Here is a 27,802-nt window from a genome sequence, read left to right as displayed (position 1 = left end):
GGAATTGAACCCGGTTCACCAGATTACGAGTCCACCTCTCTTAACCACTACACCACACTGGCTCTCGAGGGCCTTCTAGTTCAACCCCCTGCAATGCAGGAATCTTTCGTCCAACGTGGGACTCAAACCCACAACCCTGAGATTAAGAGCCTCACACTCTAGCAACTGAGCTATTCAGCAGCCTACCTAGCTTCACCAAATGCCGGTTTTGCCACTGTGAAGATGCAGTATGGCCAGGAAGCTGAGTTTGTTGAATTTCTGCCTGTTCCGCTACTAAAGTCAGAGAGGAGAAAGGAGGCATCCTTGAAATTAACACCAGTGTTTCTGATTATTCACCTGCCACCGAGAAGAATGGGTCTGTTTGTGACTTAAATGCTTGTAAAAAGACATTTAAATTATTCAGGTTGTGACAGCAAGCGTGATTGATTTTATTGTAGTTTTGAGTTTCTGCACAGCCTATCTTAATTCCAATATAACCCTCCCTCTTGGGAGCTGCTTTCATGGCTTTGATTTACTTTCAGTGTGATCCTTAGTAGCAGCTCCCGAGCCGTTAGGCTTTGCATGTTTCCCCCTTCTGCTTGCTGTTGTGTGAATGGAGATCTACTAACAGCCATGTCTTAAGCAGGGATTCAGTAGCAAATCCTGTTGCCATTGGCAAATGCCTAGTTTTTCTGCACTGGGTGGGTAGTGCGTTACCTAAACAATGATTTTATAGTCTGTAGCCACGGTTACCCGATTCCGTCGCTCACAGTTGACAGAATGGGCTGTGTAATTATTAAAAGACTTGACTGCTTTATGGGAGTCTATGACAGGAGTGATTCATGTAGCTACCATGCAGGTTTTGGAAATGCTAAAACACATGGGAATAGATCTGGACCCTGGTGGATTATTAATATCTTACTAGAAACTTGGCAGGGAAGCGAGGGCAGAAAACCCTCAGGCAACAGCTAAATAGAAAAAAAAACGTATTTGCAACTGGGAATGGGCGAATCAGACAATTTTGGGTTTTCTCAGTTTCTCATTTTTACAATCTTACGTTTGGTTCTCCATTTTTCAAGCATGTGTTTGTGCTTTTAAACATTTGTGCATTAAAATTCATAAGCATTTTAGTGTGAGTTTCTCCTGACAGACACACCTTTGTAGACAATTCTGCTGACACAAACATTTTTTGCAACATGTAAGCACTCTGGCTGCCGCATTTTGCACTACAGTAGTTGCAGTTTGCGGACCTTCTTCAAGGGCAGCCCCACATTACAGTAGTCTAGCTTGGAGGCTACCAAGGTGTGGGGACCATAGCCAGGTCACCCCTGTATACAAAGGCTGTAGTTTGTGCACTAGATCAAACCCGAGCACAGGCTAAATGGGCCTCAAGTGACAGTGACTGATCGTTCAAGCAGTACTTACCCAAACTACACACCCATTCCTTCATAGGGAGTGCAAAGGGAATTCCCCATTATATTCAGACCCTGGGAACCCTGGTTAATTTAAAGCAGGCTTCCTCAACCTCGGCCCTCCAAATGTTTTTGGCCTACAACTCCCATGATCCCTAGCTAGCAGGACCAGTGGTCAGGGATGATGGGAATTGTAGTCTCAAAACATCTGGAGGGCCAAAGTTGAGAAAGCCCGATTTAAAGTACAGTCATGTTACATCCGCTTCAGGTTGCGTGTTTTTGTATTGCGTTCCGCAGCAACCCGTAAGTACTGGAATAGGTTGCTTCTGGGTTTCGCCGCATGTGCAAAAGCGCTAAATCGCGCTTTGCATGTGCACAGAAGTGCCAAATCGTGCCGCACGCCTGCGGAGACGCAGCACTTCGAGTTGCAGGCTTTTCATGTTACGGACGGGCCTCCGGAACGGATCCCGTCCATAACACGAGGTATCACTGTATGGTTAGTGAACAAACCAGGACCACAAGCCATTGTTTGAACAAAAAATCCTTTTAAAACAACCATGGTTCCTCCAAGTTTGGACACACTGAGGAGCCTCTGGTTCACCTCTATCTAGAAGCCGGATCTTACAAACTTTTACTGCAGCACAGCTGCAAACAGCAAGGGTCTGGGAAGGCTCACTGCTGTCCATGCATGTAACACTAAACAGTGTTTTAGTGTTGTATGCTAAAAGGTTCTATAGGCGTGCAGAGCGGCAGATTCTAAGCTGTCAGGAACAGCATTTAGAGAAGGGAAATGGCTGTGCTGCACTCGATATTTGTAATAAAAAGGAATAAAAGGCCGTAGGTATGCAATCAATACTTAACAAACTTCTGTGAAATTCCCACCTTTCTTAAGAATATGTTTCAGGAGATTAGAGGACAACACAGTTTTTCATGGCTTTCTTTCTCGCTGCTCTGCTGAGCTGCCCACCTGCGAAAGAGCATTTATTCTTTCCTAACCAGCTTCTAAATGTGGAGCCTAGTTGCCCTGTATGAAAAAACTGTTGCTTGCATAGCTGACCAGGAAAATGAGCAGGATGTGATAGTTGAATGACCTGTTTTCTAAAGACATTTCACTGTTGGCAGATTAAATAATTCACATACTGCTGGGCTTTTTACATACTGCTACATTTTAAAATATGTTGGCTTCCTTTTTCAGGTGCATAGATTGCAGGTGTTTAAGAAATTTGAGAAGGCATAGCTCCGATGCTAGAACTCTGATGTTACATAGTTTTTAAGAAGCATTTTTATTTGTAGTGTCTATTTGTGTGCAATGAACCATTTTGGGGGTTTGTGGTTGGAGGGGAGGATATTGCTTGGAATATAGAGCACCGAGGTAAACTGTGGGGGTGAGTTGAAGGGAGCGTGGAATAACTTTTAGGAGAGGACATTTGCTGGGCGCAAGTGGGTCTCGGAGGTTACTAACTCAACTTGCATTCATGCCAGACTTCTGTTTACTATGGACTTATTTCTGCTGTTCCTCAAGTATTCATGCTAACTCATGCTGAAAACTCTTGATCACCTACCTTCATAGCTGAATCTGCACAGTGCTGTTAGCACAATAAAGCTGCTATGGTAGGTTTTAGTATTAATGGGGGTTCAGCCCCTTGGGGATGAAACGACCCAGTGCTTGTGTTTAGATCCTTCTTAAAACTGCTTGTTTAGCATTAAGACTGAGAGCAGTGCTGTGGTGGAGCAACCGCCGTATCCAAAGCTTTGCCAACCACCTGCATCCAGAGCAGGAAAGGCGGTGAGGGCAGGGGGCAGCTTTGTTAATTTTTCCTCATTTGCCCCCTCCCCCAACTCCAGCTTGGCAGTGGCAGCACTGGTGGGGCATCCAGGGACATACTGGGATCAAATCGAACGCTGGGATGGCTTTCATAATTCCACGACTGTCCCAGGAAGACAGGGGCATTTGAAGTGTATGCCACTATAACCAAAACACCACGTTTTCCCATATGAACTTGTCCAGACCTTGGATATCATCTGAGACCCTTCCTTCTCTGTATGCCCCTTCAAATGGACATTTGGAGAGTGCCAGGAAGAGAGCAGGCATGATATATTATGGGGTCACGGTGGTGCTGTGGTATAAACCACAGAGCCCAGGACTTGCCAATCAGAAGGTTGGTGGTTCGAATCCCCATGACGGGGTGAGCTCCCGTTGCTCAGTCCCTGCTCCTGCCCACCTAGCAGTTCGAAAGCACATCAAAGTGCAAGTAGATAAATAGGTACCGCTCCGGCGGGAAGGTAAACGGTGTTTCCGTGTGCTGCTCTGGTTCGCCAGAAGCAGCTTAGTCATGACCCGGAAGCTGTACACCGGCTCCCTCAGTCAGTAAAGTGAGATGAGCGCCACAACCCCAGAGTCGTCCACAACTGGACCTAACGGCCGGGGTCCCTTTACCTTTACCTAATGATATATTACTGTACTGTTAAATCTGTTTTTAATAATATTTCTGTGATTTTATTACTGTGGCTTTTTTACTTGGTTGTGAATTGCTTCAGGGCTTTTTCAGTGGGAAGCTAAACTTGATAAACCTTACCTTATTGTCAGGGAACTGACATCAGAGGCACGGGAGAAGGAGAGGGTCTCTGATTCTGCAGGAGAAGGTCCTAGCGCTAGGGGGAGACTCAGCTGGGAAGAAGGGGAAGGGAATAAGTGTAACACCAGGGATCCAGGAGAGCAACGGGACAGGGAGGTGCAGGGGCTCCAGGACTCTTCGCTGGAAGTTAGTGAGGAGAGCCCAGGCACCCCGCTACCCATGCCCACCCTGCGCAGGAGACTCCCGCGCAGTGAGAGGCGGAGACGCTTGGGCGTCAAACAGCTCTTATGTTGGCAGCGCTTTAAGAAACGCCCACAGACAGATTCTATGAGTGACTAAGGGCAGCCACGCTGAGATGGGCTGTGCAGTCCGGAGGGTTTAACCAGGCAATCTAATGCCCAAACGGGGCAGGATTACGCACGAGTAACTCCCAACTACTACACTTATCTTGGGCTCTTTCCCTGTATCAGAATCCCATCTAGCATTTCTCTGAGCATCATGAATTCCAGATATTCTCTCTCTCTCTCTCTCTCTCTCTCTCACACACACACACACACACTCACACACACACACACCCCTACCTGCTCCCCCAAAGTTTGTGCATGAAGACCTAAGATGACTTCAGTGCCACAATCTTATGATTCTGTTTATTACATTGTAATGAAAACACCTAGCCAACAGAAGAAGAGAAGAGAATTCTGTCTCCTGAGAAGATTGCTTCTGGTAGCTTTCCCCCCATGCGCCATTACAATTTTATTACCTCCCGTCTGTTTATATGCAGTGTTTTGGGAAGAAGACTATTCCTTTCCACACCATATGTTGGTGGCGGACTATGTGTGTTACATAATCTGTGCAAAATTCAATCCATTTTTTTCTTAAGCAGAGGGAACAGCAAGATGAATGAGCTGTCAGGGACAAAAGTAATAAAGTTGTTCAGAACATGTCTCGAATTGGATTACAATTCCGAAAGGACCATAGGGACTCCACTAGCAAAGGATGTGGTGATCCGGGGGGGGGGGGGAGAGGCAGGGTTTCACTGGGGCCTCACAGGCTTGTAATTAGTTTCAGGCTTAGCAGAGGAAGTCAGTTGATTAAAACTAACTAGGCACAAAAGCCGTAGGTGCAAATATCTGGCTAAGGGTACTTCATGCAAGGCAAGGATGTCAGACTTTACTGTCTGAATAGGTACCGTAATGTGATGAAGCCTCCAGCAGCTCAATCTCTTTATTTGAAGTGCAAGCTGAGATTAGCATAACTTGTTTCTGCAGAACCAGAAATCAGAACATTGGTTTTCAGGTGGGAATAAACCCAATCTTTCAGTGGGCAGAATTTGCTCAGTGACCTTTCCCACAATCTGTCTACAATGTTTGAGTGGACTCGCCTTTCTTTGTCAAGAGGGAGATTGTCAAGTCTTCTGGTTATTTAAAAATCGTAAGCGCCTTGTGTGATGTCAGAAGCCCCGTCATCTGTTCTGTGATCACTTTAAATTCCTTTCCGGGACACAAGACTGTTCTGAATGTTTCAACTTCAGCTTGAGGGGCATGGAAAAGAGTTGAATAATTAGAAATTTGCACAAAGCCGGCGTGGCTTGTGAACCCGGTCAGTGTATTCAGCTATTCGAGAGTCTGGTTCTGTGGTAGACAATAATAAATAACTCTGGTGCTGAATTATGACAATGATGTGGCCCAAATAAAGGCTACTGAGAAACAAAGGGGTAGAATCTGCTCAGGGGAAACACAAGATTTGCAGAAGTGGGGGTGGAATCTTTGGGGGGGGGCAAGGAGACAAAAACCTAATAATCGCTCAATGAGAACTGAGCCTGTTCAGTGGCTACAAAATGCTGAGTTTGAGAGGTATGGATAGAAAATGGTAGAATGGAATGTTTTGAAAGAAGGCATGGCTGGCTGCAGCACTGAACAGGAGTCTGCAACGTTTTGTTGGTCAGGTTCCACTCGTCCAGGCATAGGCAAACTCAGCCCTCCAGATGTTTTCAGACTACAACTCCCATGATCCCTAGCTAACAGGACCAGTGGTCAGAGATGATGGGAGTTGTAGTCCCAAAACATCTGGAGGGCTGAGTTTGCCTATGCCTGCGCTTGTCTGTTACAAACACACACACCTGAAACAGGGCATGAAGGCAACAGCCCTTCTCTATTGCTTGTCCATAGGTCCTGATGTTCTTGGACATGGGTCAGCAAACTTTTTCAGCAGGGGGCTGATCCACTGTCCCTCAGATCTTGTGGAGGGCAGGACTATATGGGGAGGGGGGTGAATGAACGAATTCCTATGCCCCACAAATAACCCAGAGATGCATTTTAAATAAAAGGGCACATGCTACTCATGTAAAAACATGCCGATTCCAGGACCGTCTGCGGGCCGGATTTAGAAGGTGATTGGCCCAGATCCAGCCCCCGGGCCTTAGTTTGCCTACCCATGTTCTTGGAGATATACTGAACATGAAGGTTCCATTTAGGTAGCGTGGACAAATATATAACCCCTGAAAGTGTTGTTCACCTTGATTGTCTAATCCTTAAAAATAAAATCATGTAAGCCACTTGCCATTGCTACATCTTGGAGCAGTGAACCCCCTATATTCAGGGCCTAAGTATGCACACTGGACTTCTCCCTTTTGCAAACCGCTTTCAGACATCAAAAACCAGCAAGGGAGTTGCTGGATGATTTCTACTCAATGCACTATCTGCACAGAAAGAGATCAGATACAAAGGAGTATTAATCTCAAAAGGGCAATTCACTGGGCAGTCTTTCCCTTCCATCAGCAGTTGTTGGGCAGTGTGACTCTTCTCCCCCACTGCTTAAAACTGCCTGGGCTTCCTGCGTTTGATAGACTGCTCTGTTCCCGTTCCAAGAGCATGAGTGCAGATAAAAGTATGTTAGAAAACAAACGATGAGATCGATCAGATTCCTTTTGCAATTTTCTATCTGAGCTGTGATCGGTGAACCAAAGAGGACAGCCATTTGGGAAGAAATTCTCTCCTTGTGGCCACATTTGAGGGAAGCATAATGTGGTCTCCCCTTTAGCCGGGCTCCAAAACCAGCATTAAACCTTCAGGTACTGGTTAAAAGGTACCCAAGTTAGCCTACACTGTTATTAATGTTGGTGCCAACATAATTTTTATGCATTCATTTATTTTGGTATCTGTCGCACAATTACAGCCCAAAGGCATACTCAAGGCAGCTTTCAGATTAAACACAGTATAATAACCAAAACATCCCCCTCCCAAGCTGAAATACAGCTCTGACAACAGCCGCAAGAAATCCACTGCAGCAATAAAACAATGTTATGAAACTCATGAGGAACAGTGAATAAAATCTTATTGTCTCAAGAGCTCTAATTGAAAAAATGCTGATGGGTGTGGTAGGGGAGAGTCTTAAAAGTTTGGTTGTAATACATACTCCCTGGTTCATGGTTCAGTAAAGGAAGGCACAGTGTAGAAAGCATAGCTGGATAATTTCTAAGCTTCGGCTAAGTGGGAAAGAGGGTTAAACTTGCTGTAGAACTCAGGATGCTTCCAGTTTTTGTGTCTCTGGTTTTTCTTGTTGTATTCATTCCGATCTTCCCCCCTCTCTTTCTGTCCCTGTTCTGCAGGTTCATCAAGGTCAGCACTATGACTGATGGGGACTATGACTATCTGATCAAACTCCTTGCCCTCGGGGATTCTGGGGTTGGGAAGACCACGCTCCTGTACAGATACACCGACAACAAGTTCAACCCCAAATTCATCACCACAGTAGGAATTGACTTCCGGGAAAAGCGGGTGGTGAGTCTTTTTTCTATATAAGGTTAAAAAGATAAGTTTTCTTCTTCTGGAAGTCCCATTAAGATACGAAACATTCCCAATATTTAAATGCAACCTGGCTATCCTTAGCATTGCAACAATTACTCTCCTCCAGGCACTGTTGTCAGCCTTTGTAGCGCTCATCTGAATGTCGTGCAACTTTGTCCAAACCCTTCATCCACTCAAAGTCTGCATTCATGTATTGTTTCATTTTAACTTTATCCTGTACATACTTTTGACTACTGTTCTGCCAGAACTGTGTGTACAGTCATACCTCAGCTCCCAAACTCCTTGCAAGTCAAACGTTCCGGCTCCCGAACGATCGAAAACTGGAAGTGAGTGTTCCGGTTTTTGAATGTTCTTTTGGAAGCCGAACATCCGACAGGGCTTCCATGGCATCCAATTGACTGCAGGAGCTTCCTGCAGCCAATCAGAAGCCGCGCTTTGGTTTCCAGACATTTCAGAAGTTGAACGGACTTCCAGAACAGACTCCTTTTGACTTCCGAATTACGACTGTACTTTGATCTTTGAAGCAACCAGATGTTCTCAATGCAGACTTGCTAACAGCCATACGAGTGAAATGTGAACTAGCTTTGCATTACAAAACTTTTTCACGGTATAGGAACTTTGGTTGGCATATGGAAACCCTATGCAGCTCCAGAAACCCTTCTGCCATTCTTCTGCTGGCTTGTTGAGCTGTCAGAGGTGGTACTTTGGGGTCAGAACGGAGAGAAACTTCTTTTGACTGTGTGGGATTTTATAGCACAAACCACACATGAGATTGCTATTCTAGGAAGTGTCCATGTGCTTGCCACCATTCCACTGCCTTATCCAAACAGATTTTCCCAGTGTATGAACAGTGCAATTCAACTCAGAAGTAAGGCCCATTGGGTTCAATGCAACATACTCACAGGTAGGGATGGGGGCAGAATTCAGTGCAATGCACATATCAAATTTGCATTTTCCTAAACATTACAAGAACTGAAACAACTGTCCTTCAAATTTTGTACGTACCCAGTTTTGTGATCCAGTTCTCCATTCAAACAATGCTTAGAAAAAATTATTTATTAGGTAAAAGTGTGCATAAAAATGAAGTACAGAAGTACACTGTATTAGTGTGTACATTAGTCAAAAAATGCATACATGAATGTGTAATAAGCTTACAGTAAAATGCTGAAGAATTTTGGCGAGGTTTAGTTTTTAAAAAGTTTACAAATTGCTGCAGCAATGTGGAGAACTGAATATAGGATTGGCAAATTAAGAAACCAAGAGGACCAAAATTAAAAGATCTTCCATCCCTCTTTACAGTTAACTGGTTATAGGACTGCAGTCTAAATATCTAATCCTGCCTTTCCCAAGCTGATGCCCTCCAGATGTTTCAGAACACAACTTGTCAGCTTCTCTGTAGGGCCCATGGTTGATAAAGGCTGGTTTAATCGACAAAAGCCAGCATTCTTGCTTACAAGCTGTAATAAGCCTTTGCCACAGGATTATTTTTTTTGTCGTCCACAAAAAAGAGGCATTTTTGTGAATGTTTTCTTTTATATGTGCAATTTTGCACAGATACATACTATTTTTTTGTAATATATCAGTGTAACCATTTTCAAGGTCAAGCCAATATATTGCTGACTCGCCGTGCATTAAGTCTTTTCTCGTTTCATTATATCCTGTTAGTTTTGTGGGAAACTGAGGCTGTGTACACACTCTTATTTACTCTGCACCCAGTGTGCTCCTTAATCCACAATCCATTTGTAGCCTGCACCTATCCGTCATTTCTTATGAAATACTGCGTTTTGATACATTTGCCCCCAAAGCAGCTTTCATCTGAATTGTGAAAAAGAATGACCTTGCTGCATTTTAACCTGGTAATGTGCGCACAGCCTCATTTATAACTTCTAGTTACTGTGGCACATAACATTCCTTTTTCTAAACAACCACTTCATGTTCTCTGGTATCCAAACAGCTGTTCAGCTACACTTCCACATCTGTGTTGGGGGTTCCAACTTCATGCCCCTGAACTGATAGTCCCTATCCTGTGCCAGAAGATTCTCCTGAATTTCTCCCAGGATTCAGGAGAAGCTTGTTCAGCACGTGATGGATTTACTCTGAGAAGGCAGCGACACTCAGAGCCCCTGCTACAGATATGGAGCTCAGAACACAACTCTTTGGATCTGGCCTGGGGGGTTGGTAGATTTTTTGAAAGGATATGGGACAGTACACCATTCTACCTCCATCTCTGTGCTCCAAGATGAATGAAATTGGTGTTCAGATATTCATGGAAGGCAAAGGACAAAGGAAGATCAATGCACCTCATTAATGGTGTGCCCATTCCTAGCAATTAGGCACCAGTCAGTCCCTGAGCAGTTCATTCACACTTTTACTTTGATAGTGCAGCCTTTGCGTGAGTTGTTATGAACAAAATTGTCATCCATCCTTAGATCCCCTGGTCAGACTCCTATTTTAGTTCGTTCAGTAGCAACAGACTGTTGTACGCCACCCAGACCTCATAGGATTTCCTCGTATTCTCATCACCTCAACTCTGAAAATAAGCAGAGAAAGAGTAATTGGGCCAAGGCCTCCAAATAAGCTTTGTGCCCAAGTTAGGTTTGATTCTAGGTTTCTCCAGCCCAAGTCTAATACTGTATCCATTCTACACCAGCCCTCTCTCTGCCATCATGCACGCATGGCATTGGTAACATCCAGGATGCTCTTGTTCTTGTTTGCATCCATCTATCTATCTCAAGAGACAATAGAAGGGTGCACCTCTGGGGGTGAAGTCAAACTTGAAGGTTATAAGTGCCTGCTATGGCTATAGAGACTGATGCAGAAGATACATGTTTTGCTGCAGCTGGGGCAGATGAAGGTGCCCAGTTGTGCTGCTGCAGATGCACCCTGGTGTTTCTTCTCTGCACTCCTCCCAGTGGTCATTCTGGTCACTGCAACTGATACACAACCCGACTGTATCTGCAAGGGATTCCCACACGTTGAGGTTGATGTTGCTTGTGCCAACTGGCCTGGTGCCTGAAGCCAGCTCCCTATAGAGCACATCCTTCGGGATCTTCTCATCTTCCATTCTGTGGGCATGACCAAGGCATCTCTTGGTGACAAAAACAACCACTACATGACCACTCCAGTGTTTGATGACTTCTCCCCCCCTATCCATCTGTATTCTCTATCCTGCCATTCAGCCATGTTGTTCTCAGCCTTAATGGAAGGCGTATCAAGTCACCACTCTGCCTCAATAAACATCTAAGCTTTGTTTGGTGTGTTCCAGGTATACAACAGCCGGGGGTCAAATGGCTCTCCTGGGAAAGCCTTTAAGGTCCATCTTCAGCTCTGGGACACAGCCGGGCAAGAAAGGTAATGCATAAGAACATCGTCTCTGAAGCAGAAATCACTGGAAGAGCAAATGAAAGGTTCTCCATTCGATCCTGCTAGGCCATTTCAGATTAGGCAGGTTAGGTGTTATTAGGGAGACTGGAGAAAGAGCAGATTGTTCACCTGCTGGAGCACATGTGGGTGTGTTACTTTCACCAAGAGGACTGGCGTCAGCATGGCACATTCCCCCCTCCTGACCATACCATGACGCGCAACTCAGTGCACAGCAGCCCCTACTCCATTTCTTTTTGCTGAGGAAATTGAATTGCAAATGGGAGATACACTGAGCTTTTCCAGGCACAGAATCCTCACTCCCTGACAGACTTATGCGCTCCTTTCTCGATATTTAATTACACGCACGCTTACAAGTCCCCCCTCCTTTTTTAAGCGGCCACTGCCTTGTTCCTATATTAAAGTTAGGCACATTGTGCCATTGATTCCAGTCAGAATTTGCCCAGGAAATGTGCTTGAGGCCATGGCACATGTGACTCCAGCAAGGGTTTTGCTGCAGCCACTGTTGCACCCTCATGTGTTGCTTTTCTAGCACACCTCAGTCAGCAGTGATCTGGGAAGTTGTCCTCGCGTGTGCAACATCTAAAGTGCAAGGGCTGCTTTACATCTGAGATATCCTCTATCAAGGAGAAATTGCAACGTGGGGGCATTTTTGCCATGGTTACATGGGCTCAGAGCTGCTGTGCCCATCTGGGAAGCGTCTTCATGAATGTGCCCAATAGGTTAGCAGTCACAAATCAAAATGTGAATTATATAAGACTGTCACGGTTTTGTATAGCCTCTTGCAGAGGAGTGTAAGCAACAAGGGCCAGGCCCTGCCCCCAGGAGGCAAGGGTAACCATTAAAGAGGTGGGAGGAAAGAGGGATGCAGCAAGCATACAATATATGGATTTATATGAATAGCTATGCATGTTTATGTATAGAATTTGTTTTTTAAAAAAATAACTCTCAGCTTAACATGTGGCTTTCCATGTTCACCCAAGCTCCAAAATGCCTGGAAATTGCAATTGTTAAAGGCCAAATCCTTAACAGAGCCATTATTAGACAATGCGGTATCCTACCCTGTGGTTAGTTCCAGCTTCAACACTACCTTGGGGCTGGATTACTGCCCCTCTTTTGTAAACCGTGCTGAAGTTTTATTAGCAATCCAGTGGTGTGTAAATCTCCTCGGGCCCAAGTCCAAGATTCGTCTGCTCTCTGTCACAGTCTGTGCAACTGATGCTGTCATTCTGCTGAAGCTACCGTTCCACATTGCGTGTCTGTAACTGGCAACCAATAAAATGTACACAGAACGACAGAGTTGGAAGGGACCTTTTAAGATGGTGGCCATTTGCGTCATCTTGCAAGCAACAGTAATGTTTTCCTTCAGAGCCTATTATTTTATTCATATGCTTATTTTAATCCAATTAACTGACTAAATGACTGAAGATATAGCTAATGCCTTGGTCCCACAAGATGCAATGATGGCTCAACTTGGATGGCTGAAAAGGGGATTAGACAAATCCATGGCAGGTGGGAGTAGCAATAGATACGAGCTGGAGGTGGTGTGTTTTCAATTCCAGTTGCTGGGAATTGCAAGTGGGGAGGTGGCTGTTGCACTCGGGTCCTGTTTTCAGGCTTCCTGTAGGCACCTGGTTGGCCCATATGAGAAGAGTACTGTGTCCTGGAGTACTGTGTCCAGTTCTGGGCACCACAGTTCAAGAAGGACACTGACAAACTGGAACGTGTCCAGAGGAGGGCAACCAAAATGGTCAAAGGCCTGGAAACGATGCCTTATGAGGAACGGCTAAGGGAGCTGGGCATGTTTAGCCTGGAGAAGAGGAGGTTAAGGGGTGATATGATAGCCATGTTCAAATATATAAAAGGATGTCACATAGAGGAGGGAGAAAGGTTGTTTTCTGCTGCTCCAGAGAAGCGGACACGGAGCAATGGATCCAAACTACAAGAAAGAAGATTCCACCTAAACATTAGGAAGAACTTCCTGACAGTAAGAGCTGTTTGACAGTGGAATTTGCTGCCAAGGAGTGTGGTGGAGTCTCCTACTTTGGAGGTCTTTAAGCAGAGGCTTGACAACCATATGTCAGGAGTGCTCTGATGGTGTTTCCTGCTTGGCAGGGGGTTGGACTCGATGGCCCTTGTGGTCTCTTCCAACTCTGATTCTATGATTCTAAGAGGCCTAGATGGGCCTTTGGATCAGGATCCAGCAGGGCATTTCTCATATGTTATTATATATTTAACTGGGTGACAGTCCCATTAACAATAAATGTGGGCAACTGGATACAGTGGTACCTTGCTTCTTGAACTTAATCCTTTCCAGGAGTCTATTCGACTCCAAAACCATTCGCAAACCAAGGCGCGGTTTCCGATTGGCTGTAGGAGCTTCCTGCACTCAAGCGGAAACTTCATTGGATGTTCGGCTTCCGAAAAACATTTGCAAACCGCAACACGTACTTCCAGGTTTGCGGCGTTCAGGAGCAGATTTGTTCGGCAACTAAGCCGTTCAAGAACCAAGGTACAGCTGTATTACCTGGGCTGTGGGAATTCTGTTGCGCTCTGGAATGTTGCATCATTCTCAGCTCTCACGTAAATGAACTAACATCCTGCTTAGCTAATCATTATGGCTAGAGTTGTGCTTGAAGGGTGTGTGAGTAATACCGTCTGAAATCTCAGAAGCCAGGGTGGGCTCATTTGCCCATCCCCTTGATAGCAAAATTGGACTCAATTGTACAAAACAAGTCAATGTGCAAAAATTGTCGTTATTTTGCATGAGCCATACAGGCTGGTTGCAGAGTTTTTGACATTTTTACACTCACGTCCATAACTGAACAAATCGTAAACCACAAGAGGGCTTCTCGGCTTTTATGGTACCATTGGAATAACAGTGAATTGGTGCATATATTTCCTGTAAAAAGGAGAACGTTAAAAGTTTTCCACTGTGATTTATCTTTCGTTTCAACATCATTAAACCATGCAGTAGAAAAATGTTTACCTACTATGGGTTTTTTTCTTTCTTCCTGAGCTAAGTCTGCATGTTGATCCTTTCACTTTCTTTCTTTTGGCAGATTCAGAAGTCTCACGACAGCATTTTTCAGAGATGCCATGGGCTTCTTGTTAATGTTTGATCTCACCAGTCAACAGAGCTTCTTAAATGTCAGAAACTGGATGAGTAAGTGGCGGGAGCAGCTGCCTCTCGTGCCCTCAAGTGCTTTTGGATTAGGCTATATTGCATCTGTCATTCTTCATACAGGGACTACTGCTGTATAAGACAGAATCTCTGTCCATGCTTGGGATTTATTTTTTTAAAGTGCACTTGGAAAACCCATACTCCACCCTAACCTTTAAAAGTGGGGTGAGCAAGAGAGCATGGAGCAACCTTCTCCAATCTGCTGGCCCATAGGTATTTGGACTACAGCTCCCATCAGCACCAATGCTTACGGTTGACGGGAATTATAGTCCAGCAACACCTGAATGGCAACATGTTGAGGAAGGTTGGCATATTGGGAGTTGCATGTATTGGACCCTCAGGCCCCTTGAAAGCAATGTTGGGCCCACATTGAAACCAGGAAACATGGTTATGGGCCCAGGGATCAGGGCCACAGACCCAGTGCCAGCAGAGGAAGGATCGGGGGCTGACTTTGTCCTGGTTGGAGTCTCCTGGAACCAGCAGAGTGGTGCAGCGGAAGCGTGCTGGGCCCATAACCATGTTAGGATCGTCCTACTCTCGTGTAGGACCCTGGTAGAGACACATGCCTGACTGGCATGTTCTCTCCCTCCTGGTCGATTGTTTGGGAGCTTTAAAAGCTTTCTTCAGCCCAAACATCACAGCGACTGATACCAAGGAAGCATCAGCACACTTAGGGATCCGCAGAGTATTCTCAGTTTGCGTAACAGAACTCAGTAGCACAGCATTTTGGCTACTCTATTTTTATTTACATATAATATACTCGGAGCATTCTGCCTTCGCTCCTTCCTCTTTCTCATCAGAAAGCAAAGAGAGAGAGAAAACAAAGCGCAATCGTTCTACTTCACGGAACACAGTAACACAAAACATCCTGTCTCTGTCACTTCCCACACCGTGGAATGAAAACATACACCATCATGTGATAGACAACAATCCCATGACTGCAAACACGGAGCAGGAATCCTTACAATCTGAGCCAGGAGGTCCCTGGTTCAAATCTTGCCTTAGCTTCAGACTCACAAGATAACGCTGTAACATACTCTCTCTGGATAAAGCTTGGCTGAGATCTTCCACAAAAATCTACAACAAGATGGGATGGGGTGAATGAACCAGTTGGGTTTTATAGATAAAAAAACTGAACAGGCAGACTTGAAGACGGGAGGGGGAAGGGGCTGCCAATATAACTAAGCATTTGTTCCTTTCTCTTTCATACGTTCATATGATGTGTGTGCATTGCATGTGTGTGTGTGTGTGAATCTACTCTTCACTCCCAGCATACGCCAATAGTCAATCCTCTTCTGTTTGAGGGTGGGTGGGAAAGATGGAACTATGAGATAGGACTAATGCGAAGTTGGCTACCCTTTATCACTGCAACCTCATTCACCTTCATGCCTAGCTTGTTGGTTTTCTGCAGACATCTGGTTGGCCATTATGGGAAACAGCATGCCGGTTAGATAAGGCAGTCTTCGGTCTGATCCAGCCGGGCTACTGTGTTATTATGAACCCCTATTCTCTAAGCCTCAGCAATCACCATGTCTGTACAGTATCTGCCATAATGGGATAATAATATTTGCCTACATTATGGGACTTTTGGAGGGATTACTGAGATAGTGGGAAGTGCTTTCAACACTTCAAATGCAGGTTATTAATATTCTGTTGCCATTGTAGTGAGGGAAATGAATTCTCTGCTACTTGGCCTTACTAGACAAGTTTTTGTTGTTCTAGTTTTATTATTTATTCATTGGAAGGGCTGTTGCACCCTAGGGCAACAAAAATTCCTAAGCCTCCAATTTCTGTTGTGCATAATTCTTACCTTGACATGAAAACAAGTCCTCTTGGTACTGATACTGAAACAGTTGTTTTTACGCTTATCTTTTTTCCAGATAGCTTTTTCAACATCCCTTACCCAGACTTCTTTGTTTTGTTTAGGCCAACTGCAAGCAAACGCGTATTGTGAGAACCCGGACATTGTATTAATTGGAAATAAAGCTGACCTGTCAGATCAGAGAGAGGTCAATGAGAGACAAGCGAAAGATCTAGCAGACAAATACGGGTAAGCCCAGTCAGTTACAGGAATCTTAACATGAATGAAAGGCTTTAAGCCTCCTTAAAGCTCTCCTATGAAAGGTAATTAAGTGTATACTTCAACTTTCTAACTAGCATCCATGGTCATGCCCTAAGGCTTCACATACATTTTTCACTCCTGGGATGCACAGTACTGCTAATCTGTACTTTAAAAATAATAATAATGTTAAGTTGGTTAGTATTTGGAATTTTAATGAAGGTGCAACATGTTATCTCTTTTATACCTTGCGTTCCTGCATAATCTGGTGGGACTGAGTCTTTGTTTTATCTGGTACTCCTAGACCAAGAGTCTCCAATTAGTTTTTAAAAAGTTTCAATTTCCACTCCTATTATGTAGGGGGAAGAGCAGGGCAAAGTCAAAGCAAGCCTTTTTAGGCATGCCTAGGGAATGATTTGAAGGTCTATGATGTGGTTCTATTGATGTAAAAGCAATTTTGTATTGAGGGGAAACCACCTGGGATCTGTGGATAAGTTGTCCCTCGAAGGAAGAGCTGGGTAGACATTTTCGTTAATGACCCCATTTTTAAAATGTCCCATCTGACAAAGATTTTTTGCTGTTTTCCTGTTAGCATCCCATACTTTGAAACGAGTGCAGCTACCGGCCAGAATGTGGAAAAAGCTGTGGAAACGCTCTTGGACTTGATAATGAAACGTATGGAACAGTGTGTTGACAAGAGTCAAGTCTCAGACACAGCCAACGGAGGAAATTCAGGGAAGCTGACACCAGCAAAATCAGAAGAGAAGAAATGTGCATGTTGATTTAGCTCCTCAGACAGAGGGGAATGAACAAGAAGTTGTCCTATCCGAAAATAGCAGGCCCGACCAACCACCAAATTCAATCCTGGAAGCTCTTGTGGGACAGCTGTTGTTGTCTTAAGCAAGGCTGATTATTTCTGATGCTGAGAGAGTCTTGCTTCCATGCTTGCCACAGATGTTATCTGTACAATGTCATCTTCATAGAAAACCCAAAGGCCCTCGTTCTTCTCAATACAACCAGGCCAGTAAATAGAGGAAAGCCTTGCTTATATTGGGGAGAGAGTTGTTGAAATGTTATATGATAAGACAGTGAATCACCCTTGTAGGCCCATGCAATCACTTCTAGTCCTGTTGCCTTCTATTACAATATACATTATGCATTTGCTACAGACGGTTTATAAAAAGCAAATGGATATTAATGTAGCTTATTATAAATGTCTTTGTATTTTTATTTTTTTGTCAATACCAAGCAGTCATTGCTGTTACATTCAGCTGACTGATGTCCCTGATGAGCTCAGAATATTGCATCCTCTTCCAGGATAAAACTGAGGACCTGTGTAACATTGGAACTGATGGCCAAGTGAAATTGGAGGGGTGGGGGCTAAAAGAGGAAGGGGATGTCCAGGAATTCTAGCACAGTGGTGGGAAGGAGCAGGTGCATACTGCAGTGAAGCTTTTCCCCTCTAAACCAAAAGGTATTGTCCATGCTTCAGACACCAAGGCCAGCGTTGTCTCCCAAGAACATGGGCAGCAGAATGACAAACGCTTTCTCTGGTGACTTTGTAACTGCTTTAAAGGAGTCTCTTTCCTCAGGTAAAGAGAAGACAGGTCCATATGAATGCAGTTAGCTTTTCTAATTAATCCTCTTCCCTCAATGCATTAATTTTTTTATTTTTGTTTTACAAGTGGGCCACCTAATAAATGTAAAACTGTTGAATGCTGATTTGAAGAATGGAGCACCACAAAAGCAAAACCTTGATTAAATATATAATATATGGCTGGCACTTGGAAGCATTTTAAAATTGGCAAGGTAGGCTTAGGAACAGAGCATCAAAGGGTGATTCTGTTACTGTAGCTATGCTGCCAACTGTTGAGTGGTGCCAAATTGTTCTTTAAAGCCAAATGTTGTGGTGGGGCTGTGATGTATTAAAACGTATCTTTTGAAATAAATAAATAAAAATCAGCTGTGTACCATTCCTACATGGTGCCACGTTAGAACAAAGTATATATTGGTAAAGTCCTAGAGCAATATGGCTGCTCCAGCTTTGGCCCTGAAACCAGCAAGATCCCACTGGGAAAACTGGAGAAGAGACTTTAAGCACCTCGTGGTCTTTGCTTTATGGGTCAAACTATTGGCCCATAGTTTTATTTGGGTTTCATGCAGAGGTGATCTTGTGCAGCACAAGGGCAAGAGGGTATCTGGGCAGCCCAGTTAATGTACAAAGCTGAAACCGTAACAACATGGAGAGTTGGAAGATGACATTAAGAAGAAATGATACAGAGGAGTTAGGCTTGCTTGCCAAAAATCATACTTCATAGATGGAGAATTCTGAGGTGCCTGTTCTGAGATCTTCCCCCTCCATCCCTTGCTTATTAAGATGGCTCAGTTGATGAACTCTTGCTGCAGAGCCCCCAAATCCTGAAGCCAGCCCTAGAGGGCAATATGATAGTCTGTAGGAAAGAGCTGTTGCACTAACAAGTTCCTCAAGGAAGGAGGAAGAGATGTGTGCTTGGAAACTGCAGCTGCTAGAATGCTGCACACAGGAGAGTCTGCCTAACCTGCAGCAAGCAATTGACAGGATGTCTTTCAGAAAGAAAGAAAAACCCCAGTGGTATTTTTAACTGGTAGAACAGTTAATGAAACCTTGGTAGCTATGCTTTTGGAATTTTATATTTTTGCATGCTATTTTTTGGTGAAACAAAGGTGAAACAACATGCCACACGCCTGGTGCATGGGCTGTTAATGGTTCAGTGCAAGAGCAGATTTTCCTCCCTTTCCATCTCATAACCAACTGCTTTTTTTCCTTCTGAGGACCATTAGTGAGACTTCTCAAGCACCCTCTCTTAGGAAGCCCAGCTTTCCTCCTTTTTTTCATGCTGCATTTACTGTAAAGTCCCTGTAAAATTTGGAGATGTCTTATTCGAGAGGAACCCCTCTGTACTTTTAACAACTGCATGTTGGGGGGATTTTGGCAAGCATGGTTTCCTATTAAGGACTAGGGTCCAGGATTCCTATTTTTCCTCTTATAGTAGGGTGGAGAACCTGTAGACCTCCACATATGATAGCTGGAGATCCATGGGTTCCCCATTTCTGGACATCAGGGTACTAAAAATTGCCGAATCCCATGTGAAGTCTTGTGTTTGGCATAATAAGAATCTATATGAGGTTTTCAGCAGCGTCTGTGCTGATTTCATTCCATAGCACATCACTCATCTTTGGTGGCACCTTCCTGGTGATCCCATCTCCACCTCCACCTCTCATCAGAGCTGGAAATGAGGAGGAGCAGGAAGTGTCAGAATGACACCAGGTACCTTTATGTAGGAAACCTATCTTGCCCTCGCAGGTCTTACATTAGCTGCTTGACAAAATGAGCCTACGTACAACAGAATACTTAAGCCAGGCCATCTGTGGTTCATTGATCAACAATTGCCAGGGGCATAGAAAGGTTGGTATGAAAATAAAGAGGTAATTCCAGGCTTACTTCTCCCCCTTTTAAAAATGTTGAATAAAACAATGGAGACTCTTGGAATGTGTGCTGTGAAATGTAGCTTCATTTTGTGTGTGCTGGCGTGGGAGACATCACTTTTCACTGTCCCCTGTAGCATCCAACAGGAATGCTACAACTCCTCAGGCACTTTTGAGGTGCTTTCTTTGAGTGCTTTCAAATAATCAGCTGAAGCATTCCCCAATCACCTCTGCAATATGGCTCCACAAGCTTGAGTTGTTCATACTTAATAGATGAGGGGAGAATTAACTCTGCCCTGGTGTCCCAGGAATATCCATTTGCCAACTGTAACAGCATGGAGGAGTTTATCAATGTGGCTCTGAGTGATGGTCCTTTAAGGATAAGTCCTTGGAGGAGGGGAAGTGTATCCAATTGGATTCATGTGAGAAAATGGAGTGTTATGTAGTAGTAACAGACATGTGGTGCACCTAAAAATGGGTATTCAATCAAGACTTTCTGGGGAAAGCCCATTCTCTCCAAATGTGTGTTTGTAAATTTGTCTTAAGGCCCTTGTCTTAGATCTACCAACACACTGACTGCTAATTTCACACCAATACTTAAAGCTGGTGTGGTATTGCTAAAGCAGAGATAAGGAACCTCTGGATGTTGTGGGTATATACCTCTCCCCCACTGCCACCAGCATGACCATTAGTCTGGGATAATGGGAGTTGGACTCTCACCAACATCTGGAGGGGTCAGGTTCCCTGCATCTGCGCCACAGCTGTCATCTGAAGTCTCCTTTTCCTAGAAAGCATATGGTAGTCTGCTGTGACACTGAATGAAAAGAAGAACCCAGTTTTTTTCTTGGTAACCTCCTCATGACTCCGCATTAGGAACGCTACTTTTGTGGGCCAGATGTGGAACCTTCTGGAGCTTTTTTCAGGAGTGTGAGTCTTGCATGGTTCTGTCTGCCTCCCCTTAGACATTTTTTTCTTTATCTCATTCCAGCACTTATGTTGGGAAATGTCAAGCCAGGTAAAACATAATATTGAGTCAAGCTGTGTGTACAACAGTTATAGAAGCAAGTAAGATAAGCCAAGCTTTCACAGGAAGGGACAAAAATGGGTGGGAGTTGGGTAGGGCCCTGCTATCATGTTGCAAGCGAGTGTGTGTGTGCTCTGCAAGAAACACATTTTAATTTTGACTCTGCTGTACTACAACCTGCCTTCTCATTTCATATCATCTATATAAGACAAGGCCTGTACTTGGGTGGGGAGATTAGGTAGTCCCAAGTAGTACAGACATTCTTGCACTTTAAAAGCAAAATAAAACAGAAACATTCCTCTCTCCACTTGCAGAGAAACACAAGTTGCATCACTTATGTTCTACCCTTATTTTCAGAACACCAATTTACATAGATTCTTTATGAAGCATCTCCTATAACTGCCTGTCCTCCCTGCACAATAGGGCTTTCAGTGTAAATAATTCGAGGTACTTTGCCTGAGCATATTTATTGAAATTATCCTTTTCAGATTTTGTATCCTTCGCCTTTCTGACTTAACACTAGCAACCTTCCAATTGATCAATTGCTTTTTTTTAAAAAAAAAAATGTTTTCTCTGTTAGATTATTCTGAGCATGTTTTACGTTGGTCTATGCGGCAGGTCTGTACATGTTAAAAGATTTACATTCTTGAACGTGGGCGTTTTGTATTGTATGTCTCTCAGTAGACTGCGATGCCAGCATAACAATGTCAGTCATTACTTTGTTGTACCAAAGTACCTGTGGCTTTAAAACTAAATATCTATAAATATATATATATATATTATATACATACACATTGTCAACTTTTATTAACTAGTGTCTGGGTTTGTACAATATGGTCAAGGAATGTAATCTTGTGGTTTCATATCTGCACTGTCCTTTTGAAAATTAAAATAATATGTTTTTAATCAGTGTTGGGCTGTTGGAACACAAAATCAGGAAAGAGTGTGTTTGTGTGTGTGTGTTTGTGTGTGTGTGTGTGTGTGAGAGAGAGAGAGAGAGAGAGAGAGAGAGAGTTCACTATGTTTTACAACAGTGTTGGAGAACCTCAGACCTAGCGCCCAGTGTGGCCCAGCAGGCCTTTGTATCTGGCCCTCAGAACTCTCTTAAGGCCACACCCCTTCTCCCTAGACCACACCTCTCACTATCCCTGCCTTACACCTCAAATTATTCCTTTCATGACTGGACTGTGTCCTTGAAATCTAATATGCCTCTTGCATGGCTGGATGAAGAACAGAGATGTGTGAGAGTGTTCAGAATTAGCCTACTGTATGTCCAAAGGTAAAAAATGCATTTGATCCATCTGCATTTGACGCCTAGAAGGCTGGGCAGAAGGCACTGGGACTGTCAGACTGAAAAAGATTAAGACTTCAGGGGTGCATTCCAGTCCAGCAAGTGTGTGGCTGGGGAGAGAGCGTGATCTGCAAAGAAGAGCCAGATAGAGAGGTCTGGAAGGTGGCTTTTGGCTCCCTAGGCCTGAGGCTCCCCAATATTTACTTAGGGATTATTCACAATTTAAGGCCCCCTGACTAACATCAGTTCTCTGGGCAGCTTGTGGATCAAAAAATAAAATGCAGTGCTCATCATCAGTTTCCACTGGCATAATAGGACTTGGGTTTCCTCTCTTCCCCCAGTGTGCCTCCCAATCAATCAATCAATCAATCAATCAATCAATCAATCAGTGTTTATTACAGCAAACAGCCAGCATACTAAAACCAGAATTTCTGCATAGTTTGCCTCCCAATCATCTCCAGAAGGTCCCCCAACCTCCCAGGGCACACAGGAGGATGGAGGAGACAAGAGGAAGAGGATATGCCATTGCATGCATCAAAGTCCCTCACATCAGCAGGTCCCCAGCACTGGGTATGGCCCAGTATGTACACATTCAAAACTCAACAGCAGTAGCTGTCATATGGTAAGCCTGTGTTGGCTGTACCACTTCTGGTGGAGTCTAATCTGATGGTCCATTAAAAAAAATTCTCTGCTCGTAGAAAACTGGCATATCTTCCATTCTCCTCTTCCCCTCCATTTTGCATTTTACCCATGTCTCTATCCCTAGCTAATGGAATAAAATTGCCAATAGTGGGATCTTCCATAAGAGACGGGGTTCCCTTACATCCTCAGGCTGCTGTCTTGAGCATATTTATACTACCTAGATTTGGTAGTATAGAGAAGGATTTGAGGGCATGAATAGCTCATCTCTCATCTTTCAAGGCTTTTGCAAATTCCCAAAATTAGTTTCCAAGCCTGAGTCTGGAGGATTTCCCTGGCATCTTCAGTTCCAGCAGATTTCCCCTCCCCCTTCCTCCAAAAGAACCTTTGCAAACACTTCAAACAAAGCCTAGCCTCTTTAGGGTATGTGGTTATAACTATTTTAGGGATTTTAAATTGCTGGACTTTGCAGCAAGATTGCTTTAGAGGCACCTGTTCTAAACTTGACTCGTAATGAAGGTTTTTTTTTTGGTGGGCAGAGGACTTTCAGTAGAAGCATGTGGATGTTTGCCTTCCGTACGTTTTCCAAATTCAGCTGTGTTGAATGGCAGGCTACCAGTACTATTTGATGTTCTAATTTGCCAGATTTCTGATTCCTGGGGGCAGCTCAGCAAGCTTCACGCTGGGATTACTCAATAAGTCATGAGCAAGTGTGTAGGAGAGCTGCTTGTAAATCTTTAATAGCAGTAGCGATTCCAAAGTTTCAAAAGATTGAAATGCATTTAAAACGGGGAGCATCCAATGTTTCTATTTGCCTCTGAAAAACAGATGGACGTATTTGAAAGTAGGAAGTCAATAATATGGGCCATATGTTGGATTCAGGTAAGGAAACCTCCCTGCTGGGAAAGGGTTAAATGTCTCCCTCCCTGAGCACAATTGTCGTCCCTGAGTAGATGCTTTAAAATAAAAATGGAAACACCACACCATCTGATTTTGGGAAGTCCCCATGTAAAATTGGCCCTAAATCTGGGATGCCATCCAAATTACTCAAATCCATGACTCAAAAGTGCAAACTTCTATACTTGCTTCAATGCTGCTGTTAAATCATATACCTGGACCAAAAAAAGGGGGGGGGGATTCAGGTTAAAGGAGAACAGCTCATCAGACACAGCATGAAGGATGTTTTTGAGAAGATGCACTCCAGTAGGCTTTGCAGTTTGTAATTTCAAATGGAGTCTAATTAAACAAATCACTTCCTCTTGACAAGAGGGCAACACAGCTGGTAAGGAACCAGCGGATGCAATGGAGAAGCATAACCTGGGCAGACCTGCACAACTTGTGATGGCCCCCACTGGCTCTCTAAGACACGAAGAATTTGGGTTGTGTGGTTAATTTGTACATCCCTACCTGTAAGTCTGTGTGTACTTAGAAATCAGTCCCACCGAACTTGGTAGGGCTTTGTTCTCAGTAAAAGAGTGTATAGCACTGAGCTACAATGGTTTTCGCACCAGAGCTGTATCATAAAGAATAAGGTTCGTAGCTCCATCACAGAGTAGCTTTGCATGCAAAAAATAATAATAATCCCAGGTCCAATCCCTCGTGTCCCAAGGTAGGGCTGGCTGGGGAAAGCTCCAGCTTAAATTCCCACAGAGACACTGTTGAAGGAGCCAGGCAAGTTTCTTGTTAATGGCCCTAAGTATGGGTGGTGCTGTGGTCTAAACCACTGAGCCTTGGGCTTGCCAATCAAAAGCTTGGTGGTTTGAATCCCTGCAATGGGATGAGCTGCTGTTGCTCGGTCCCAGCTCCTGCCAACCTAGCAGTTCGAAAGCACGCCCAAAAGTGCAAGTAGATAAATAGGTACCACTCCAGCGGAAAGGTAAACGGTGTTTCTGTGTGCTGCTCTGGTTTTGCCAGAAGTGGCTTAGTCATGCTGGTCACATGACCTGGAAAAACTGTCTGCAGACAAACGCCAGCTCCCTTGACCTGTAAAGCAAGATGAGTGCTGCAACCCCAGAGTCATCTGCGACTGGTCTTAACTTTCAGGGGTCCTTTACTTTTACCTTTACTGGTCATTAGTAATAAGAAGGGAAGTTGTTTTGTGCTAGAGGGCAAATGGGTAGGACCCCTCCCTCATCGGACTGGTAGTGAGAAGGAAAAAGGCCAGAGTTGTGTTTGAAGTGAGCAGAAAACATGCTGCAGGCAGAAGCTGTGAGTCAGAGCCATGCTGGATTCCAACAAGGCTGTGACTATGGGAGAAGCAAGGCCTCACAATGTAAAGCCCCTTTGAAAAAAATAAAAAGCTACAACGGTTGCCAGTTAGCTTTGGGGTTCAATGCAAGATGCTCACCTACGTTTAAAGCTCTAAACAACTTAGGGTCCAAATATCTGAAACATCTTCTTTCCGATGGACCCTCTTGTGTTAAGATCAGCAGAGGGAGTTCTCTTCACAGTTCCACCTCCCTCAGAAATTCAGAGTGTATCTGTGGTCCAGGAGAGGGCATTCTCTGTGGCAGCACCTAAGTTGTGGAAGTCCCTCCTTGCAGAATGGCACCTGGCACCTGCACTGAATGCTGAAGATGCACCTTTCTCTCCTGGCACTTGACACTCGGGATGCTTAATTTTAGGATCCACCCTGTTTTTGGGATGGCAAGTTGTTTTAAACCGTTTTTGTGGTGCATGTTAAATTGTTGTAACCCACCCTGGTACTTCAAGGTGAAGGGCATGCAATAACCTTCTTCCTCTTCCTAGTGAGGATCAGCTTCATCAGACCTCCGTGCAGCATGAATAATGTTCTGAAATTTATTCTGCATGAGTTAATGAGTCAAGGCAGTGAACATTCATCACTGGTGGGGAATAGCCACAGAGCTACAGTCAATAAATAAATAAATAAGAAGCTGCCCAGTCTCCCCTGAAGCTCCTCCTCCACATCTGACTCCACTTCCTTCATTGGACAGCCATCCTGTGGTTCCATCTACATTAACAGAAGACCAAACATGATGTGACGGATGGAGGGCGGAGGTTGGGTAGACTTTTCTCTCTCTCCTATGCATCATATTTTGAAGAATAATCCATGAAATGAAGTCAACAAAACTGGGATCCTTCCGGTGGATCTGCAAAAAAAAATAAATGGCCTGTGTTTCCTGGAGATGCTTCACTTATGGCGTCTGGAAATCATGGTGTATGGTGTACTTCCGTCAAGCCTGGTGAAGAAGAAGATTACAGGTGAGCCATACATCCAGCTACAGGTAAAACATAACTTTGTGCAAATGAATCCTGTGCCAGTACTCTGCGGTGAGTCAATAACTTAAGAATAGCCTTAAGAACTGCCGTCATCATGCTGTATAGAATAGATCAATGGTCCATCTAATTCGGCCAACTGCTTACCAAGACGGTCCAGCTTCATCCCCCAGGGAGATTTGCTAGTACAACCCAATTGAACTATCTACCTGCTCCAGCATCTTGTAATAATTTGATAGCTCAGTTGGTTAGAGTGTGGTCCTGATTAACACCAAGGTTGCAGGTCTGATCCCCGTAGCAGAGGGTTGGACTACATGAGCCTCGGGGTCCCTTCCAACTCTGATTCTGTGATCAGTTGTGAATACTCTCTTTGAAAATGGAAGCTGAATCTAGTTTTTGTGGATAGTAATTATTAGAACTATCTGGAGGAGAGAGAACTTCCCCAACAACATTCATTTTTCAAGGCAAGCCAACCATACCCTGAATGTGACATTCTGAAGGTGAATTTCCGGGCCACTATTATGGAGAACATGTGGCCTTCCAACTCCCAGCATCTCCAGACAGCCTGGTCAATGGTCAAGAATGATGGGAGCTGTATCCCACCAACATCTGGAGGATCACAGCTTCCCCATTCCTGCATTGTAGCTTTGAGGAACCTTTAGATTTATGCAAGTGACTGGAGAGTAAAGGCACGCTCAATAATGCCTTCCATCATTTCTAGCACAGGAGTTAAGAGACTGAAGAGCGAGCAAGGAAGATCTGATTCAGATCTCACATCTGCTATAAGCTCAGTGGGTGGCTTTGTGGAACCGGCTATTATCTGAGCCTCGGGGCATCTTCTGCAATATGCAGGCATCAGAGGGTTGTTGTAACCATTACTGAGATAAAGACATGCCTTGAATATTTGCGAACTGTCCATAAATATGAAATGTTACTAGGTAGTAGGTCTGCCCTGGAACCATCTAAAACTGTTGCACATGTTGTGAAATATTCTGTTCTCTGCAGCTACATTCAGATGTAACACCAGATCATGGCTGGGCATTGAATCTGAATCAAGTTCAATCTAGCATCTCAGTTGGAGCTGGAAGAGGCCCCAGGTCTGAAATTCTGGAGAGCTGCCGACAGTCAATGCAGATGGGGATGGGGAACCTGTAGCCCCCTCAGATGTTGTTGGACCTCCCATGATCCCCAGCCAGCATGGGCAATGACCAGGGATGATGGGAGTTGTGGTCCAGCAACATCCAGAGGGTCACAGATTCTCCATTCTTGGTACTGAGCTAGTTTGACTCAGTAGAAGGCAAGTTCCTATATCCCTGCTGGTGCTTAGAATTTGAAGTAGAGTACAGGCAGCCAAGGACCGAAATCTCATGCCAGCATTCCCCATTATTCTCTTTAGCCTTGTTCTTAGAAGCCAATCTCTCTCCCTGCCTTCCAGAAAGCAGAGCAGATGGACTGCTTATTAATAACCGAGGAGAGCAAACCAAGTGGTTGGCCTGTAATAGACACCCACATGCTCTGCATCAGTCAGAACAGAAGGATGGGCAAGACGCAGTCCTTTTGATGGACCTCGGATGAACTAGCAACAGATCGCAAGGCAAGAGCTGGCGTCTTCCTCAGCAAAGAAAGCCACGCTTGAGAACCAATCAGCAACCGAAAAGCTGTGGTGAATTTGCACGCAACATCCATCAGCATGGCGGGCCTCTCACACACATTCATTTCTACCAGCCCTTTTGAAATTGAATCAAGAGT

General features: G+C 44.3%; 2 protein-coding genes across 9 annotated transcripts in view; one reads left to right on the top strand and one right to left on the bottom strand.

Moving 5' to 3' along the window:
- RAB27B (RAB27B, member RAS oncogene family) overlaps positions 1–21,792 on the top strand; it is a 109,407-nt gene extending 87,615 nt beyond the window's left edge. For all 4 annotated transcript variants that reach the window (XM_083466305.1, XM_083466306.1, XM_083466307.1 and 1 more), the window contains 5 exons: positions 7,575–7,746; positions 11,039–11,124; positions 14,217–14,320; positions 16,265–16,388; positions 16,990–21,792. In XM_083466305.1, coding sequence (XP_083322431.1) covers positions 7,594–7,746; positions 11,039–11,124; positions 14,217–14,320; positions 16,265–16,388; positions 16,990–17,179 — 657 coding nt within the window. In that variant the 5' untranslated portion in view covers positions 7,575–7,593 and the 3' untranslated portion in view covers positions 17,180–21,792. The remainder of the gene's footprint in view (positions 1–7,574; positions 7,747–11,038; positions 11,125–14,216; positions 14,321–16,264; positions 16,389–16,989) is intronic.
- The window catches only part of CCDC68 (coiled-coil domain containing 68), a 36,926-nt gene continuing 26,981 nt past the window's right edge, over positions 17,858–27,802 (bottom strand). For all 5 annotated transcript variants that reach the window (XM_083466201.1, XM_083466202.1, XM_083466205.1 and 2 more), the window contains exon 12: positions 17,858–26,016. In XM_083466201.1, coding sequence (XP_083322327.1) covers positions 25,968–26,016 — 49 coding nt within the window. In that variant the 3' untranslated portion in view covers positions 17,858–25,967. The remainder of the gene's footprint in view (positions 26,017–27,802) is intronic.

This window comes from Podarcis liolepis, assembly GCF_965112155.1.
Source record: "Podarcis liolepis genome assembly, chromosome: 11".
In the NCBI taxonomy this organism is placed as follows: Eukaryota; Metazoa; Chordata; class Lepidosauria; order Squamata; family Lacertidae; genus Podarcis; species Podarcis liolepis.
This window is presented reverse-complemented; position numbering and strand designations above follow the sequence as displayed.